Here is a 19,692-nt window from a genome sequence, read left to right as displayed (position 1 = left end):
TTTAGATTTGGGAAGTTTTCTTCTATAATTTTGTTGAAGATGTTTGCTGGTCCTTTGAGTTCAAAATCTTCATTCTCATCCACTCCTATTATCCACTCCTATTAGGTTTGGTCTTCTCATTGTGTCCTGGATTTCCTGGATGTTTAGATAAGGCTGTGAATTCATGGTTTTGATCTGTTATGGTTTTGATCTGAAATTGCACAAATTCATGTGTTTGAATACCCAGTGGCCAGTTGGCTATATTGTTTTTTAGCAGATTTATAGTGGGGAGTGTGATGGGGAGAAACTAGAAGCAGAAAGATGGTAAGAAGCATTGAGTTTGACAAGGAAAGAAGTGTGAGTATTTTTGTCATGGACCTGGCAGATATGGCACAAAGGGCTGGAACTGTTAAGGAAATTAACTCCATTAAAGAGAAACCATGGGCTTTGTTATAGGGCAATAGAAACAGTATCACTCACCATCAACCTTAGTGGTCCCCTAACCAAATTTCTTTTTTCTGTTCCATGACAATATACTTTGGGGTTCTGTAATTTTTAGATCCAGATCAGGGTATAGGGTGCTTCTACATGAAGAAATAGCTCCTACCAGGAAACACAGCAATTATGTTGAATTGTGAGAGAGGATTTATCTCTGGCCACATTGGGCTTCTCGTATCAGGAAAAGTGAGTGTGGGGCTGTGAGAAAAGATCTGCCCTGAACATGGGTAGAACCTTCCAAGGCTGGCAGGCCAGATAAGTGTGCACAACCTGCTGCCACCAAATTCTAGTTTTCTGGACCTTTCAATGAATTTCTAGGGAGCTTCCAGGCCTTCAACCTTGGCATGGGGCTGCTGAAACAATCAACTTTCTAAATTAAGCAGTTACCATGTTCCCTGCCTTTTTAAAGTACAAACTACCATCATTAGATTATCCCGTCACTACCATGGAAAGTCAATCCAATAAATCCTATTTTTAAACACACACACACACACACTCACTCACTCACTAACTCACTATTGGTTATTTCTTCCAGAGAACCATCATTAATACAAGTTCATAATGGGTTACTGGTTTTATAGAAGAAAAAACATCAGAACTCCCATTCTCTATAACAGAGCAAGGTACTGTGAAAGCAAGGATGCAACCTCAAGCTGGGGAAAGGATCATCACCAAGAAATGGAACTGTTGGCACCATAATCTTCACCCACACCTTCCAGCTTCCAGAAGCATCTCTTGGTTAAACCATATAGTTCATAGTATTTTCTTATACGTTATATTGACAAAGAAAGCCACTTTGGAAGAGAGTCTAGTAGCTTCTTACAAAGCTGAATACAGCCTTAGCATGTGATCTCGTAATCCTATTTCTGAGTACCTACCCAATGAGGTAAAAATGATGCCTATATAAGATCTGCACACAAATATTTATACTTGCTTTATTCAAAACTATAAAAAATTGGAAGCAACTAAAATGTTCTTCAATAGATAATTGGATAAACAAGTAGAATACAATATAATACAACTCAATAATAAAAAGAAATATGCTGTTAAGTCACAAAAAGATGTTCAAGAACTCTAACAAAAAGGTGAGTAGGCATAAAAGAACATGTAATGTATATTCCAACTAGATGACATTGTAGGAAAGGGAAAATTATGGAGGCTAAAAACCAAACAAACTGGTGGTTGCTCTAGTTTCCTCAGTGGCTGTGGCTTAGGGGAGGAGTCTACTTTACCTTATTGAGAGGAGTCAGGACAGGAGCTCAAGGCAGGAACCACAGGGCAATGCTGCTTCTACCTCTATCTCTAGTGCTCACAGGCTCATGCTTAGCTAGGTTTTATTTATATAGCCCAACCACCTGCATAGGGATAGTGACACCCACAGTGGGCTGAACCATCTTACATCAATCAACAATCAAGACAATACCTCATACACATGGCAACAGACAAATTTGCTTTAGAAAATTACTCAGTTGAGATTCTGTCCTCAAGTGACTCTAAATTGGGTAAATGGGTCTACTTGACAGCTAAAGCTAACTAAGACAGTGGTTGACAAGACTTGAGGAAAGGAAGAGAAGGATGAATAGGGAGAAGGCCTGGCACTTTTAGGGCAGTAAACAGACTCTGCAAAATTACTTATAGTGACAATATATAATTACACAGTTGACAACAGCAGAATTATAGAACAGAAACCATGAATCCTAATATAAATGGATTTCAGTTCGCTGTATGTATGTATGTATTTATTTATTTAGGCATAATTTCCCTGTGTAGAACCATGAAGGCCTTAAACTCAGAGATCTACCTGCCTCTGTATCCTGAATTCCGGGATTAGAGGCATGTACCACCATGCCCAACCAGTTATCTCATCTTAACAAATGTATTACAGCAATGCAAATACTTGCAGTAGGGTAGAGTTGGCTATGCAAGATGCCCAAGGTATTTACTATTTACTTTCTGTTCAGTTTTTATAGGTACTTACTCTAAGAAATAATGTCTACTAATTTAAAACACACCAAAACGACTAAAAGGAATACTTATTTAAATATCTAGTATTTTTATTTTTTCTTTAATATTTTATGTACTTTCTTGGCTTTTAGCAATCAACATTCATTGCTTTTAATTTTACATTTTTATTTAAAAATAGTATGGTCAAATAAAATAAATAAATTTTATATGACTAGACCTACAGCATTAACGCAGAAGACATTAAATCCAGGAAATTTTGGACTCTTACAGTTGTTTTAAATAATATTCATCCTAGGTTTGAGATGAGCTGAGCCAGATTTTAAATGAAATGTGTGATTTTACACTAGCAGCTCACAGGCAAGGGAAACTGGGCTAGAAGAGTCAACAATGATCCCCAGAATAAAAGAATTTCCTTACTTTATGGATTTTAGAGGGGAGGGTTGTTGGGCCTGCAAGAGAAGGAGAGGAGTGTGAGTTGACAGGGAAGGTGTCTCTGAGTTTAGCAGGTTGGTAAAGTTATTTGAACCTGAGTTGCTATCACCTACCAGGGCAGCCTCTGAGATCAAACAACTTTGTTCAGTCAACACCATCACTAATCTCCCTTTTCCTGTTCTCTAGTAATTAAAAACTATGCACTTCTCCTTAGGGGCGATTTTGGAAGGGATCTTTAAAGACTTCCTAGTAGCTATTAAATATTATCAAAGATGGGATTTTTCCCCCTTTGATTAAGATGAGGCTAAGGAGAGAAAGGACTCTACCTAACTAATAAAAGCCACACTTATCTCAAATTAGAAACACAAAGGTTACCTGAGATTTCTCAACCTGGGAAGAAATTTATTCTGTTTGAATGAATTTAATTTCTCCTTTGAAGTAGATGTTTTTAATTTTGTAAGTAGGCATTTTCTAGTCAGTATTGAGATAAAGGCTGTATAATGTTATGTAAGTGAAATATAGCTTGGTCAGAGTCCTCTTGTGACAAAGAAACACCTTAAATTGTCCTAGTGCATCATTACTTTCTCTTTGATAACTAATGAATTTTTAGGATTAAAAACAAAAATTTGATAACCAACCTCCTCTACTTATATTTGATAATGTTTTCATTCAGCAAAAATCAAGTATTATTCAGACTGTCCTCAACAAAGCAAAATAAAATCAACTATTAAAAGCATTGTTTTACTAATAATGGAGTTGATGTTATAATATTTCAAATATTGGTAGGCCCAACCAATTCCATTATAATGCATTTGGTTTTGTTGTTATCCAATACTATACTCATATTGAGCACATTATTTTTAAAAGATAGATCAAGAACCAGTATTACAGGCTACAGTTTAAATTTTACAAGTGAGCTCTGTGCTAGAGGATGGTATGAATGCATTTGAAAATGTACCCCATCCCAAAACAAAACAGAGCAAAACAGGCACCAAGTGTTACATTCCTAAAAAAACCTGGGACAAAGCTCACTCAGTACCTGTGGCTCTTCGAAGCATTTCTCACTCCACCTCCACCCTAAATTTCTCCAGCCCAAGGCATGGGCTTCCCTTTCTTCCCCACAGCTTCTCTTTCCCCTATAAACCTGCCACAAGCTCTCTTGGACCTCAGATTCTCTCGTGGTCACTTGTTCCCTTCTTTCCTCTATTCCTCTCTCTCTCTCCCCATCCCCCACCTCTCCTCTCATGGCCTGGTTTAGTGTGGACCCTTCTAGATGCCTCACAGTCTACCTCATATCTACAATAAAACTCTTCCCCTCAGTCACACCTAGGAGTGGTCATGTCCTCATTGTCAGTCACCAAGGGCAAACAGCAGGTAGCAGCTTGAGATGCTAAATAAAGCATTTGCCAAAAAGGGGCAAGCTTACTGTTGTTGTAGCTGTTGAGCACCTCTCATCAAAACCTAAAAGGCTCTATTTCTCAGGTGCTTTTGTCCACATAGTAGGCTGGGGCCTCTGCTCACCAGTGTGGTATCCTGGGGTTAAGCAATGATAACATATAAATGAACCACTCAAGACAAAGAAAAGTAACTTTTTGAATATTTGTCCAGTTTAAATTATATAGAATTCTATTATTTTTAATTAATTCAGGAGAGATCTGACTATATTGTTTGTAGTGTTCTAAGTAATGACTACAGAGAAGAAGGAAATTCTCCCCCTTGGTGCTGACAGAGAAAACTGTCCAAATCTCTTAATTAAATTGGGATGTTCTGTGGCAGACGGTGAAAATATGTTGTCTCACAATTCTACTGACAGGAGACTAAAAAATGACAAGTTAAGAAAAACTGCCCAAGCTGTTCTCTTCTATTTCTTTCTGTAGAAGCTCAACTACAGAAAGGAGCAATGATAGGTGTAAAAGCAATGGTCTGGAAAAAGACTTGAACAGCCTTTTTCTGTGTCTTTTACTCATGAACCTTAATAATAACTGATTAAGTTGAACTAATTAAATATATAACTTGGTAACAGCACACTATATTCTATTAAAAAAGAAAAGAACCATCAACTTTAAAATGATAATTTATTCTCAACAGCAGAAATTTTTATCAAAATACAGCTCTATGAAACCACTTCTTTGTCTAGTGTGTTTGAGAAATAACATGACTGACTAGACAGGGGCTGCAGGCTGGATTTTAGTCACAAAGGCAGCATTCAAATATTCCTAGACTGATTCTTTTCATGCATTTCTTTAATCATCTCAGCATGTCCTCAAGACACGGGGAAAATGCATTTCAATAACACAGAACAGTAACGCAGTCTTTAAAACATGCTAAGGCAAATGCATTAATTTATATATAATTTATATTGATCTGTGGCTACTACTGTTTCTATATCTTTATATATATAATTTGGCTTCTAAAACAGAGGAATAAGTACAAATAAGTAGTCATGGGCATATTACAATCTCTATAGTTAAACATACTCATTTTTGTAAAACATAATTGAAAACACTATCAAATATACATTTGAATATATAATCAATTTTAAACAAAATATTTGCTCCAACATAAAACATAGAAACAAAATTTGCAATTTATCACTAATGCATATTCTATTCAGACTATGAGAAAATGTTCAAAGAATAGATTTCACTTAATGAGAAACATTTAAAATATATATCCCCAGGAGAACAGGGAAGAGTGATCTGCTCACATATACATTAATTAGTTCAATAATTACATATTAATATTAATAATATTCAGAAAATGAAACAGCTTACAGCTATTACCAGGCTTTTAAAAATGTTATAAACATAGACATAACATTTATAACTCATACAATAGATGTCAGTCTGAACAAACTACAAGATTAGGTAATCGTTATCCCTGTCTACTTTTATTTTTGATGTTTGGAATATTTTCTAGCTAATGTAGGATAATTTATCCTTTAATCACTTTGAGAATAAAATAATACTTCAAAATACAAATACTTGATTAACTATTAACTATCATATTATAAACTGCATAAAAGAAAGATATCTAGTAATGTAACTGGTTTCTGTATTTCTGGGGACTGAACTAGAGTCTTGCATAAGTCAAAGAGGGATACACTCTGCCACAGACCTATACACCTCCAGTTCCTTCTAATGTAATGTAATACTGACCTATGTGCTAATTTTGGGAAGTAGAAGCTTTTTGAGTTGACATTCATTATACCTAAGGCAATGCTTATAAACAGGGCGTGAGAAATACAAGTGCCAATCCTGTGTTATTTCCTCAATTCAGTGGAAAAAGAATCCCTAAGAAGCAGTGCTGCATGAACTTGACCCCTTTTGCCAATATCTCCCAGAAGCAGGCCTGCACTGTTAGCCACAGTTACTGCACATACTGAATAACCAGTAATAAGAACACAAAATTATATATAATAGTGTATATGTCAGTAAAAATGAATACAAAATTCAGTTTATCTAACAAAACATCACATGAGTACACCTTAAAAATACTTGCATTGAGATTGGTACAAATGTTATAGGAGTAACCAACAGTTTGATTGAATTTAAGGCCCTTTCCACGAGATGGAAACCAAATATGGCACTGCTAACGTGGCCTTGCATCTGAGACTAAATATGTTATGAAACAAGCAGACTACCTACTACTATTATTCTACTAAAGAACAGCGATAAAATGACGCCTAATGAAAATGCTGACCGGGCGTGGTGGCGCACGCCTTTAATCCCAGCACTCGGGAGGCAGAGGCAGGCGGATTTCTGAGCTTGAGGCCAACCTGGTCTACAGAGTGAGTTCCAGGACAGCCAGGGCTATACAGAGAAACCCTGTCTCGGAAAATCAAAAAGAAAGGAAGGAAGGAAGGAAGGAAATGCTGTACCCACAGATCAGTACATTCCTCAACTGGTATCAGAGAAGCTTCTTCTTGAAGTAGGTGAAAATTAACAGACTCACAACTGAACAATGTGCAGAGATTGAGAGACTGTAGAGCACCTAACCCTACGTGGGATGTCTTTATCAAACTCCTGCCCTCAAGGCTCAGGGATCTACATAGAAGAGAAGGGAGAAAGATTATAAAGAGCCAGAGGTGGTGGATAACTCTAAGGAAATGACACCTTCCCAACAAGAGGACAGAAGCAGGAGTTCACAGAGCCTATGACAGCACATGTAAGACCCACATAGGTTCAAATGAGATTAAAACTCCAGCACTGAGAAGAGAATGTGGGACATAAGGTCCTACCTCTAACCAAGAAGCTATTTGAAACTGACCCATGCTGGGAAAGGGAAAGTCAGTTTTCTTCAATAGAGTATCATGGGTTTATCAAGCATATTCTGGACATGCCCAGAAGTAGCTGGCCAACACTAAATGGATTCCATAGGGTTGGTTTTTTTTTTTTTTTTTTTTTGAGAACCTTAGAATTTACTGCATTGAAAACACTTTAGTCAAATAGCACTTTAGAAGGAAAGAAGTAGCTAAAGTTAACATTTTTAAATATGTAAGTAAAATGTAATACTTGAAATATAAAGAAATAATCTAATATTTCAATATTTCTATACTGTATTATTTGTATTTTGTCTACACTTAAATACATAAAATATATATGCATAAAACCAATAATATAGTACTTTTACTATTAATATTATACTATTATGTTTTTATTGGCTATTTTATTTATTTACATTTCAAATGTTATCCCCTATCTTTGTTTCCCCTCTGCAAATCCCCTATCCCATTCCCCTCCTTCTGCTTCTATGAGGGTGCTCCCCCCCAACCCACTCACTCCCACCTCCTCAACCTGGCATTCCCCAACACTGGAACATCAAACCTCCACAGGACCAAGGGCCTCTCCTCCCATTGATACCATACAAGGCCATCCTGTGCTACATATGCAGTTGGAGCCATGGATCCTTCCATGTGTACACTTTTGTTGGTGGTTTAATGTGCATGATTTAGTTTTGTTTTATTTGTTAGTTTTTAATCTTACTGATTTTTAAAAATATTTGTTTTTCTTTTTTTCTTTTTTTCTTTTTCTTTTAAAATAGAGGACTAGAACATGGAGTTAGGTGAGTAAAAGTTAGGAAGGATCAGAGAAAAGTTGGGAGATAGGAAAGAATATGATCAAAACATATTGCATGAAAAATTTTTAGAGAAAAAATTATTTAAATCCAAGTATCCCCCATCAGGGTTTTTGGTTTACTTGCAAAGTACAATAAAATTAGCTACCAGATCTGAGTTTTCACTCACATCTGACTAAAGGCTAACTGAGAAGCAGATGGTTTACATCTCTCTTCTATGTAATTCAGCAAATTAGAAGCTGAAGAAAAAAATAATTCCCAGTTCTGATATTTTGGAACACTCTTCTAAGCAAGATGTGACAGGCACCTGGCCATTTTATCATTATCTGTCAGGCACTCCAAATATGTAGGATTCCACCCATAAGATTTCTGGCCATTTAAACAACTCTGCCAAAAATAGTTTTAAAATGCCAATTCTTTCTGACTTTTATGTCTAGAATGGGTATACTCTCCCCCATCCTTTGGAGTTTTGCTTTTGACTTTATAAGCCATTGACAACACTGGCCTCATGAGATAAGACTTTTTAAATGTTTGAGCTTATTTCCTGTTTAGACTGGGAGTTTTCCATGTATAGGAATTTCAATCATCAATAATTTTTTCTGCAAAAGGAAAAGTAGCAAATATTTGATGCCTATAGACTGTGTATGTCCCTTCTGCTCCTGTTTAAAACAAGGGGAGGGGGAGACATGGTGAGATGGCTCAGCGGTTAAGAGCACAGACTGTTCTTCTGAAGGTCCTGAGTTCAAATCCCAGCAACCACATGGTGGCTCACAAGCATCTGTAATGATATCTGACGCCCTCTTCTGGTATGTCTATAGACAGCTACAGTGTACTTAAATATAAATCTTTTTTTTTTTTTTTTTTTTTTTTTTTTTTTTTTTTAAATGGAGCAGTCTGGAGACCTAGGAAAAACATCACTTGCTGATTTTGGGTTTATTAAATATCAGGTTTCAAAGGACACCACAAGAAAACCTACAGAATAAACTAACCTGGGCCCATAAGGGCTCCAAGAGTCAGACCTGATAACCAGGGAATATACTTGGGACTGACCTAGGTCCTCTGCACATAAGTTACAATTGTGCAGCTTGGTCCTCATATAAGACTCCCAATAGCAGAAGCAAAGGCTGTCACTGACTGTGTTGCCTGCCTCTGGGACCCTTCCTCCTACTGGACTGCTCTATCTAGCCTCAACAGGAAAAGATAAGCCTAACCCCAATGTAACTTGATATGTCAAGGCTGGCTGACATCCATAGAACCTCCCCACCCCCAAACACACACACACATCTTTTTCTGAAGAGAAAGGAAGGAAAGGAAGGAAGAGTAAATGCGGGGGTGGGGGTGGGGGGACTGGGAGGAGAGCAGAGAAAGGAAATTGGTCAGGATGTAAAGTAAATAAATAAATAAATAAATAAATAATTTGTTTTAAAATACAAAATGAAAAATAAAGGATCAGGTTTCAAAGGTGTACTGGGCTTCTGTATCTTAATAGCTGCAGCACTTCTGGCAAGTCACTTATATGAAATGTGAGCAGTCCAGATTATCATGGGCATTAAATGGGATGGAATATGCAGAGTTCTTGGCAATCTAGCTAGCAAGGCTCATGAGAGCTAATTACTGATACACAGATCTCTACAGCACACAAGCGGAGGAGCATCTAAGCACACACCAGTGTTTACAAAGTTGAAGATATTTACATTATTTTGGGTTGGCGTTTGTTAGACTGCCCAAGCAGGCCTTGACTTCATAGTTCTCCTGCCTCAGCCTCTCAAAAAAACCAACTGGAAAGAAAAGCCGGGATGATTAAGAGATTAGGTAAAGATAAGGGAAAATTAAATGAACAATGACCTTAGATGCAGCATCTGTCGGCCTTCTCATATAACCAACTACCTCGGAGCCTTGCCCTTGGATGTCCCAGGCACCCAAAGAAGCCTGTCATCAATCTGTTCATCTGGTGACTTCCTTCCTGTAGGAAGCCCAATCTGATTTTAAGGGTGAACTTCCCTCATACAGTGAACTGGAAAGTAAGTATATTGGAAGGTTCAGTTTTCTGGTGAAGGCATCTAGACCTGAGATCTTTATGGGAAGGGTTTAAACTATAAATTAAACTTATTTCCCTCCTTCTCTCCATCCCCCAGGGTCTATCTGTGCTGCCGAGGCTACCCTAGAACACATGATTCTAAATCCTTCTGCACAGCTCATCCCAGTGTCACACTTGGCATTTGTGTTGTAGAATTGTTCGGTTTTCTTTAAAATGCTGGTGATGGGTCCAGTGGATTGTGTATATGAGGCACTGAGCTATTGGTCTGAACCTAAATTCAATTTCTCTGGTGAAAGTTATCTGTTTCTTTTTAAGCAAGCTTTGGCAATTTTCTTTTGTGCCACACACAATGAATTTCACCTATTATCACTAAGTAAGTAATCTGTAATCCTACAAATGCTCATTTGATGTTGAGTACATTAAACTTACTTGAAAATGAAAAAAATAAATTGAAGACTCTCAAAGAGACTTACATAACTGAAGATAAGTTAAGAAAAATACAAATGGAGTACTATTCAGCTATTAAAAACAATGACTTCATGAAATTTGCAGGCAAATGGATGGAACTAGAAAATGTCATCCTGAGTGAGGTAACCCAGTCACAAAAGAACACACACTGTATGTACTCACTGATAAATGGATATTAGGAAAAAAGCTCAGAATACTCATGATACAACTCACAGACCATATGAAGCTCAGGAAGAAGGAAGCTCAACATATGGACGTTTCATTCCTTCTTAGAAGGGGGAACAAAATAATCAGGGGAGGTGTAGGGAGAGGGAGGGACTGTTTATCCTTTGAGAAGAGGAAGGCTACTGATTGGTTTGAGTTAATTTTATATCCAGCCACCTTGCTGAAGTTGTTAATCAGATGTAGGAGTTCTCTGGTAGAATTTTTGGGGTCACTTAAGTATACTATCATGTCATCTGCAAATAGTGATATCTTGACTTCTTCCTTTCCAATTTGTATCCATTTGACCTCCTTTTGTTGTCTAATTGCTCTAGCTAGAACTTTAAGTACTATATTGAATAGATAGTGAGAGAGTGGGCAGCCTTGTATAGTCCCTGATTTTAGTGGGATTGCTTCAAGTTTCTCTCCATTTAGTTTGATGCTGGCTACTGGTTTGCTGTATATTGCTTTTAATATGTTTAGGTAAGGGCCTTGAATTCCTGATCTTTTCAAGACTTCTTTCATGAAGGGTGTTGTATTTTGTCAAATGCTTTTTCAGCATCTAATGAGATGATTATGCGTTTTTTTTCTTTGCATTTGTTTATATAGTGTATTATATTGATGGGTTTCTGTATATTGAATCATCCCTGAATCCCTGAATGAACTCTACTTGATCATGATAAATGATCATTTTGATGTGCTCTTGGATTCAGTTTGTGAGAATTGTATTAAGTATTTTTGCACCAATATTTATAAGGGGAATTGGTCTGAAGTTCTCTTTTTTAAGTCTTTGTGTGGTTTAGCTATTAGCACAACTGTGGCTTCATTGAATGAATTGGGTAGTGCTCCTTCTGTTTCTATTTTGTGGAATAGTTTGAAGAGTATTGGTGTTAGGTCTTCTTTGAAGGTCTGATAGAATTCTGCACTAAACCTATCTGGTCCTGGGCTCTTTTTTTTTTTTTTTTTTTTTTTGGTTAGGAGACTTGTAATGATGGCTTTTATTTCTTTAGGGGTTATGGAACTGCTTAGATAACCATCTGATCCTGATTTAACTTTGGTACCTGGTATATGTCTAGAAAATCATCCATTCCATCTAGATTTTCCAGTTTTGTTGAGTACAGGCTTTTGTAGTTTGATATGATAATTTTTAAAATTTCTTTAGTTTCTGTTGTTCTGTCTCCCTTTTCACTTCTGATTTTGTTAATTAGGATACTGTCTCTGTGCCCTCTGGTTTAGTCTGGCTAAGGGTTTATCTATCTTGTTGATTTTCTCAAAGAACCAGCTTACCTTCTAATAAATCACTCTAAACACATACATACACCTTTAGTTTCCTTCTAACTGGAGAGACCCTGTGTGGGTCTCTTACCTTGCCAGAGAAGTGGGAAAGCAACCATAGGTAGTATTAACAAATAGTCAATGTGCTGTAATAAAACTTTATTTTAAAAGACAAATATGGGGGCTTTGATTGATTTGAGGACTGAAGTCAACCTAATTTTCAGAGCATAAGATTTTATATGTAACAAAGTGCCATAAAGATCTGTGACTTTACCATATGGCACTCTACTAAAGGGAAAATATAGACAATAAAATATATTTCATATGATATGAACAAGTTTAATAAACACTAGCCTAGGTAAACTAATATATTAATTATATATATGTAGGGGTCATACATGAAAATAACTATTAATTATTGTTTATAATAGCAAAAGCTTGTGATAGTGTAAATGTCCACCATAGAGGCAATACACAAGCTAATACTAGTACAGTACAATCAAACAGAAGAATGAATTAAATTCCACTTTTAATTCATTCACAACAGGTTCTTCTAAGATTCATGGTAGGCTATAAAACAGTAATATTTCTCTGAAAGAATAGTATGTTACTTGAAAAATGTACATATCGGGTTCTAAATCCAATCTAGGTCTTAAATGCTAGACATTTCTGATTACTAGATGGATCACTCTATATCATAGTGGAGAGTGATCCTTGTGTGGCATGAGAGAACCTCAAGAGTCAAAACTTGTTTTGTTTGAAGCAAGGAGAATGGTTATCTTCACTTTCATGCTCTTCTTCTGCATGGGAACTCAGTCCCCTACCTATCAGAAATGATGCAGTCAAGCTGCCCACACATGGAGAATCACAGGGATTGGCACATCCAGCATGCAGTCAGTGAATGAGCCTCACCCTGGGAAAAACACTTGGTAATCATTGTATCTCCCTTGCCAGGTAAGTATATAATTTCCTTTTTTTTTAAAAAATATCCTTGAAACAATTCTGAATTTTGGTAATGTTGTTTGTTAATCGTTTTTCAAAAGATATCTTGCTGAAATACCTTATATTCAACTATGAAATTATTATTATTTTGTTCCTAAAAAACTAAAATGGTAATCACAGCATATGAGTGATTTAAAATGTATGAATTACTGCCAAATAAGTTTTCATGGTAAATCTTTATAACAACCTTGTGAAATACAATGAACACGGAGGCTACAGATACTGCCTATCTTAGTTACTGTTTTATTGCTGTGAAGAGGCCAGGGCCAAGAAAACTCATAAAATAAACCATCTAATTGGGGGCTTGCTTTCAGTTTTAGAGGATTAGACATGTTCACCATGACAGGAAGCATGGTGACAGGTAGGTAGAGACTAGGCCTGCAGTGGGCTTTGTGTTGTACACTGAACATTTACAGATTCCTGTCTTATACAGTCATGGCAAGTTTCTGAAGAGCAGGGATTAGGTTTTGTTGTCTTTACACATCCTATGGTGCCAACAAACATTTTATTTTTCTTTTAAACTGGATAACTCCTGGACTTTCCTTGTTTATGATAGTAATAAACTTTTATTAAAAATCACAAATACAAATATGCTCATTATGGACACCTATATAGTATGTTTTTGGTGAATTACTTAAAAATGAAGTTGTGCATTAATATCTTGAATAATAACTGTGACAATACTGTTATTTTTTGAGGAAAATCAAATTTGACTTATATTATTGCTATTTGCAATTTCTTTTTAAAATTTATTTATTTTATATATGAGTACACTGTAGCTGTCTTCAGACACAGCTATGTGCAATTTCTGTAGAAACTACAAACAATATTAAGCTTAAAGATACTTAAACTTTAATTGAATTACAAGGCACATCTTTTTAGGAAGAGGTGGAAGACTCAACACTAATTCTTTCTAATATCCAATGTAGTTACACAGCTACATCTGAATATTTAAAACATAACTTGTTTTATAAAATGTAATTTATATCAAATATTTAAGGAACATATCTATTAACATACAAGGCTTGGTAGGTCTTTACAAAAACACTCATATTTCTGAAAATGTTACTGAGATAGTTCACAGGAAGTCAGAACAACTAAACTCTATTAGCACCCTTGGGTAGGTCCAAAATAGACTTGAAGAGATTTTTAAGAAACTTTATTAATGAAATTGTTTTCGGGCCATAGAGACTTTGACGCTAATTATGTAGTCCATCTTCAATCACTCCCTCATATTACTAAGATTCGTTCTTTTCTTTTCTTTTTTTAAAAATAATTTACTTATTCCTTTTACATCCCAGTCACAGCCCCCTCTCCCATCTCTCCTCCCAGTCCCATCCTCAAAAATCCCTCCTCCTATTACCTTCTTGCCTGTCTCCTTAGAGGAGAGGAGTCCACCTCGTGGGTAATACCCCTCCTAGGGTCATCAAGTCACAGCAGTAATAAGTGCCTATCCCACTGAGGCCTGTCTGGGCAGTCTAGCTCAGGGAAGGGGATCCAATGGCAGGCAACAAAGTCAAAGACAGTTCATACTATGATTGTTAGGGGACCCACATGAAGACTAAGCTGCCTATCTGCTACAAATGTGTGGTGGAGCTATGTCTAGCTCCTGCATGCTCTTCATTCTTAACAACAGACTTCATCATCAACACTACCACCACCACAACAAAGGCAATAGTATTATATGTGTCTAAAACAGCTTGACAAGAACTGTTTTGGAGTCTGAAAAAAAGATGGGGGAGGTGGTTTTGTTATTTTATTGCATTTACTGTTTCTGCAGAGGAGCCAGCTTTCACTCCCAGCAGCAACATAATGGTTCACAAACATCCCGGTTCCAGTTCCAAGGTATCCAATGACCAATTCCGACTTCCGTAGGCACCAGGAATGCACACGGTACACATGCATAAAAAAAGTCTTATACATAAGACCTAAAAATAAACAACTCTAAAGTGCTCCGGTCAAGTCCTTGACAAATAACTCAGGAATCTGTTGTCCTTGTGCCTTATTTTGAGCCTTTAAGAGAAAATAAACAACTGAAAAATCTCAGGTGTCCCTACCTGGCTGCCTCCTACTCACCCATATTTTAGGTCTGTTTAAAATAATTTCTTCCAAAAGGAGCTATTTATAATTTTGTGCTGTAGTTTGAACTTTCCCACACCAAAAGAGTACACAGTGCATTTCACTTCTTCATTCAGCCTCCTGTCTTTACCCCTAGTCTGCCCATGACAAGGGACAGACTATGTCTGTCTTCTTCACACAAAACTACTATAGCACGGGTGTCAGATCCAAATGAGTATTTTTATTTTAAGGATGCGCCTATATAAGCCACAGGAGTGGCAAATAAAAACTCTCTGACCAAAACCCTTTTGAAATGAAGCATAGAGAAAATTAAAACATACCATTTACATTAACAAAGAAAATGGCCATCTACCTACACGTGTACTTAAACTGCAAAGTCATCAAATTCTTTCTTGTTATTTAATATTTTCACTTCCAAACTGGTTCTAATTCAATTTATTAAATTAAGATTTTAGTTCTTTTCATTAAGGCAATGTGAAAGACCTAGATCCAAAATAGTTTAAATAATAATCTCAGTAATAAGGAAATTTTTAAAGGAAAAAAATCCCAGATAATATTTAACTTATTGGAATTCATATCACTACATCATTTATTCAAGGGTATTTATGCTAACTACAAAAAGACTTTAGAAGGTACTTATCTTTTATAACCTATATAGAATGCTATATTTAAAAAACAAATCAGTAATTGTTGAAAGGTATTTTAAAACATTAAGTAAGCAAGATTCTTATTGTAACTTCCTGAGGAGATAGATCTATGTGGAAGAATCTGAAGGTCTACGGCATGTAGTTACTTTAAGTTTAGGAGCTATCTCATAGTAAAGAAAATAAATTGACATTATTCTCTGCCACTTTAAACATACAACTATTAATAGACATAATGTGTACAGATGATGCGAGGGGTTCAGTGATTTTTAATTAGATGCATATTCTTTATTATCTATCTCCCTTCACCTAACAAATTACTCATTATAGAAGATTGTGTGTGTGTGTATGTGTGTCTGTAAAATGTATGTGAATGGGTGCAAGTACTCGTGTGCATGAAGGCCAAAAGAAAATATCGGGTGTCCTACAAAACAGGGTCTTTCACTAATCATGGAACTAGGCTAGTGGCCAGAGGCCCCAGTGATCCTCGAATCTCCACCCCATAGCACTAGGGTTACAGATGCACAGTCATGCCTAGCTTTTTACACGGGTTCTAGAACTTGAACTCAAGTCCTCATGCTCAGACAGCAAGTGCTCTTACACACTAAACCATCCTCTCAGTCCAGGATACGAACTTACACTATACAGTTAATGCAGGAGCAACATAAGTCAACATTTAAGGTAGGATGTAGCTTGTTCAGATGTATGCACTAATTCCTGCACTAGTGATGCACATAAACAGGTATCATTAAATTCCAGCCACAGGCATGTCATGTAAAATGTCTCTGAACAGTAACAAATTCATGGAAGTGGTGACAAAGGAATCCAGGATTCTTTGTATAAATCACAACAACAGATATTTTTATAATCAAAGGATTAATATCAAGGAGCTTATTAGAATTTATGCTGGCTCCTTTATTTTAAAATGTTCTACTTTTCTAATATATATATATATATATATGTATATATACATATCTTATATACAATTAATAATTTATATAAATAAAGATTGATGACATCAATACATTTCATAAGAACAAAAAAATTTTGATCTCAAACATACCTTTTTAAATTTTTTATTTTATTGTTTTTAAGTAGGGTCTCTCTATGCAGCCCTGGTTGCCTAGAACTTGCTATGTAGACAACACTGGCCTCCAACTCAGAAATCTACCTGTCTCCACCTCATGAGTGCTGGAACCATGTTCAGCAATACTTATCTTTTATGACAAATATTTGTCTGCAAAATTCAAGGTACCCATGCATTTCTTAAGGTAACAATAGTAGTTTGCATTTAAGTCAGTCCTTATATGAGGTAATACAATAAATGCATCTCAATATATGACTTCATTTAGTGTTACAAACAATTCAATGGGGCAAATTATCACTCTCATTTTGCAGGTGAAGAAACTTCCATCTTGGGTTCTGGAACTTACCCAAGATTACAAGATAGCAATATGATACAAGATTTAATATGGTAGATCTGTTTAAAGTCTTGAGCATAAAACAAAAGCACTGAATTACCACTGTGACTTTTGTTTATAGTCTAGTCTTTTTAATACCACTTCGGTAATGAGAAGGGAAAGTTTCTGTTATCTTTTTTCTTTTTTATAAATCACTTCGGAAAGCCTGGACCAGACTGCAGTTTACCCTATCTATCACCAAATGTTTCTTGATTAAAACTAAAATATATAAGCAAACAAGGTTTCATTGTCCTCAACTGTAAAATGGAGACAAAGTTGCCAGCAGAGACTATCTCAATGGTTCTCATACTGTGGTCTTAAGATAGAGAAATTTCTCAGAAATGAAATTCTTAGGCCCACTCCTGACAGCCTACATCAGAATCCTACATTCTAACAAGTCAATCCTTCATTTCAAACAGCATGCTACTGTTTGAAACTCTTATGTTTGAGATAGTTTGAGATAGTTGGTCAACTTTCTGCAATAATTATGAAGATTAAATGAATTCAGTAATATCATCTTAAAAGTGAAAATTACATCACCTTTATTAAAATATTAAATTGTACTCCTCCGTAAAAAGAAAACTGAATTTGTTAAATCAAGATAAAAATATACATTGAATAAAATATTAAGTTATTTTATTTACTTATTTTAGATAGAGATTTTGGCCACAAACTCATAATCCTCCCATCTCAGACTCCCAAGCACTGGAATTATAGGTATGTGCCACTGCAGCTAGGTATACAATACCTAGCTTTATTTTTGTATTAAAAATAAAATACTATTCTACATTTGCATCAAAAAGAAAACAAGTGATGATAGTCTATACAACTATACCTATAAATCTGCTAATCTGACCTTACTAGATATCTGTTATGGTGCACAAGCTCCTTACCTGACCAGTGTCCAGTGGAGAGGCCAGATCTGTCTGTACATGTCTCACTTACAGGTCTAAACACAGTCTCCCATCCACCAGTAGCATAGCGCCAATTCTGAGATTCCAAGATGAGTGTTCGCTGGGTGCCATAAGCAATCATGAAACAGTAGACCACGTGATGGAGTTGACAACCATAGCCACAGCCTTTATTGATGTTACACACCAGCTTCCTGGCTTTGCTGCAGTCCTTAGGATTCTGCCAGTGAAACAAAGAAGATAAAGATAGAAGACGTCAATTTCCCATTTTGGTCACAGATATTAAAAATCATACATTAAGCCAGAACTGGTTCAGCATATTTCTTATTTAAATAAAGAATTAAGCCTCATAGATAGTATCCAATAACAAAACTCAGTAAAATTTTGATGTGCCGGAAGATGGCAGAGAAAAAGAATGACTTTGGAAATAACACTAAACAAATTTTGAAATTAGGCAGCTAAATTAGAAAGTCTGTTCCTCTTCTATCACTCAGAGGTCATGACGGAAAGAGTGGTTCCATCATTTCTTCAGCACTCATAGCTTACATTCTACGACAAAATTCCAATCAGCTTAAAGGAAGAGCTGTAATTTATCAATTCATTCCCACAGTTCTGAATGCTACAAACAAAACTACATTTTCATCAAGAAACTGAGGGTGCAGAGGAGCAGGTGTGATGATAAGTAAGGGAGAGCCCCTGTCAGACTAGAGTTCAAACCCTGGGACTCAAATGGGGAGAAACTATGCGTATGCGAGCACACACACACACACACAAGAGAAGCTCAAAATCCAACATTTACACAATATCAGTCATCGGACTTCTTTATACCAAACCAGAAAACTTCATAACTGAATGTATAACACTTGTATTGTGGCTATCCTGAAAATGTGATCTGACTTTTTTTTTAATTAAGAGGCCTATTTAATATTTTAATATTTCCCCACAAACAGCAAGTGTTTATCTAGTATGAAAATTTCTTCTTTTCCATTGTAGGATTTCAATTTTGCTCTAATGTTGATGAGCTGATACTAAATATTCCTAGCCATCTTATTCTGTCATAATGATTGGTCTTGGTTAAGACCCTTAGCTGGAGTTTCCAAGCTGTTTTTTCCCTCTGAAAGGGAAAAGAATATGAATACTTTTAGAAATAGAATCCTAGTCCCTCACATATCAAGAAACAGTTTCTATACATCTTGACTAACACTGCCAGCAAGCCTCTGTTAAAGCCCTGCTTAGAAAGCCAAGATAGTGAGGCTGTAAAATGATTCTGAAGGAAACCCACGAGAAGAAAATGTAATAGTGTCTATCACCTTAGCAGCACCTTTTACAGGCACAAGTGTTAAGCAAGCTAGTCATCTTTACATTAAAGATGAACTGACATCACCAAGAACCTTGAGTTGAAGCATCAGTGAATCTAAGAATGCTTTGTAAAAAACTCTACAAGATTTGGTCCAAGCAGTTTCCAGAAACAAGCATATGAAATGCAAAGGCAAATGGAAAGGAATTTTTCTTTTAAGAGCAAGTTATAAATTATAAATTAGATTGACAGGAATTTATCTTGATAGAAAGAAACTATAGAAAATACACTTAAAATTAGTCAATGTGGGGGCTGGTGAGATGGCTCAGTGGGTAAGAGCACCCGACTGCTCTTCCAAAGGTCCGAA

The 19,692-nt window shown here is 36.2% G+C and overlaps 1 protein-coding gene and 1 non-coding gene across 7 annotated transcripts in view; both read right to left on the bottom strand.

The window, feature by feature from the left end:
* Fut8 (fucosyltransferase 8) overlaps positions 1-19,692 on the bottom strand; it is a 214,389-nt gene that overhangs the window by 45,361 nt on the left and 149,336 nt on the right. For all 6 annotated transcript variants that reach the window (XM_029484493.1, XM_021178765.2, XM_029484495.1 and 3 more), the window contains one exon: positions 18,011-18,248. In XM_029484493.1, coding sequence (XP_029340353.1) covers positions 18,011-18,248 — 238 coding nt within the window. The remainder of the gene's footprint in view (positions 1-18,010; positions 18,249-19,692) is intronic.
* LOC115032882 lies at positions 12,737-12,894 on the bottom strand. The gene has a single exon (XR_003838533.1). It is a non-coding gene; the product is annotated as a U1 spliceosomal RNA (small nuclear RNA).

The sequence above is a fragment of the Mus caroli genome, chromosome 12 (assembly GCF_900094665.2).
Source record: "Mus caroli chromosome 12, CAROLI_EIJ_v1.1, whole genome shotgun sequence".
Taxonomy (NCBI): Eukaryota; Metazoa; Chordata; class Mammalia; order Rodentia; family Muridae; genus Mus; species Mus caroli.
This window is presented reverse-complemented; position numbering and strand designations above follow the sequence as displayed.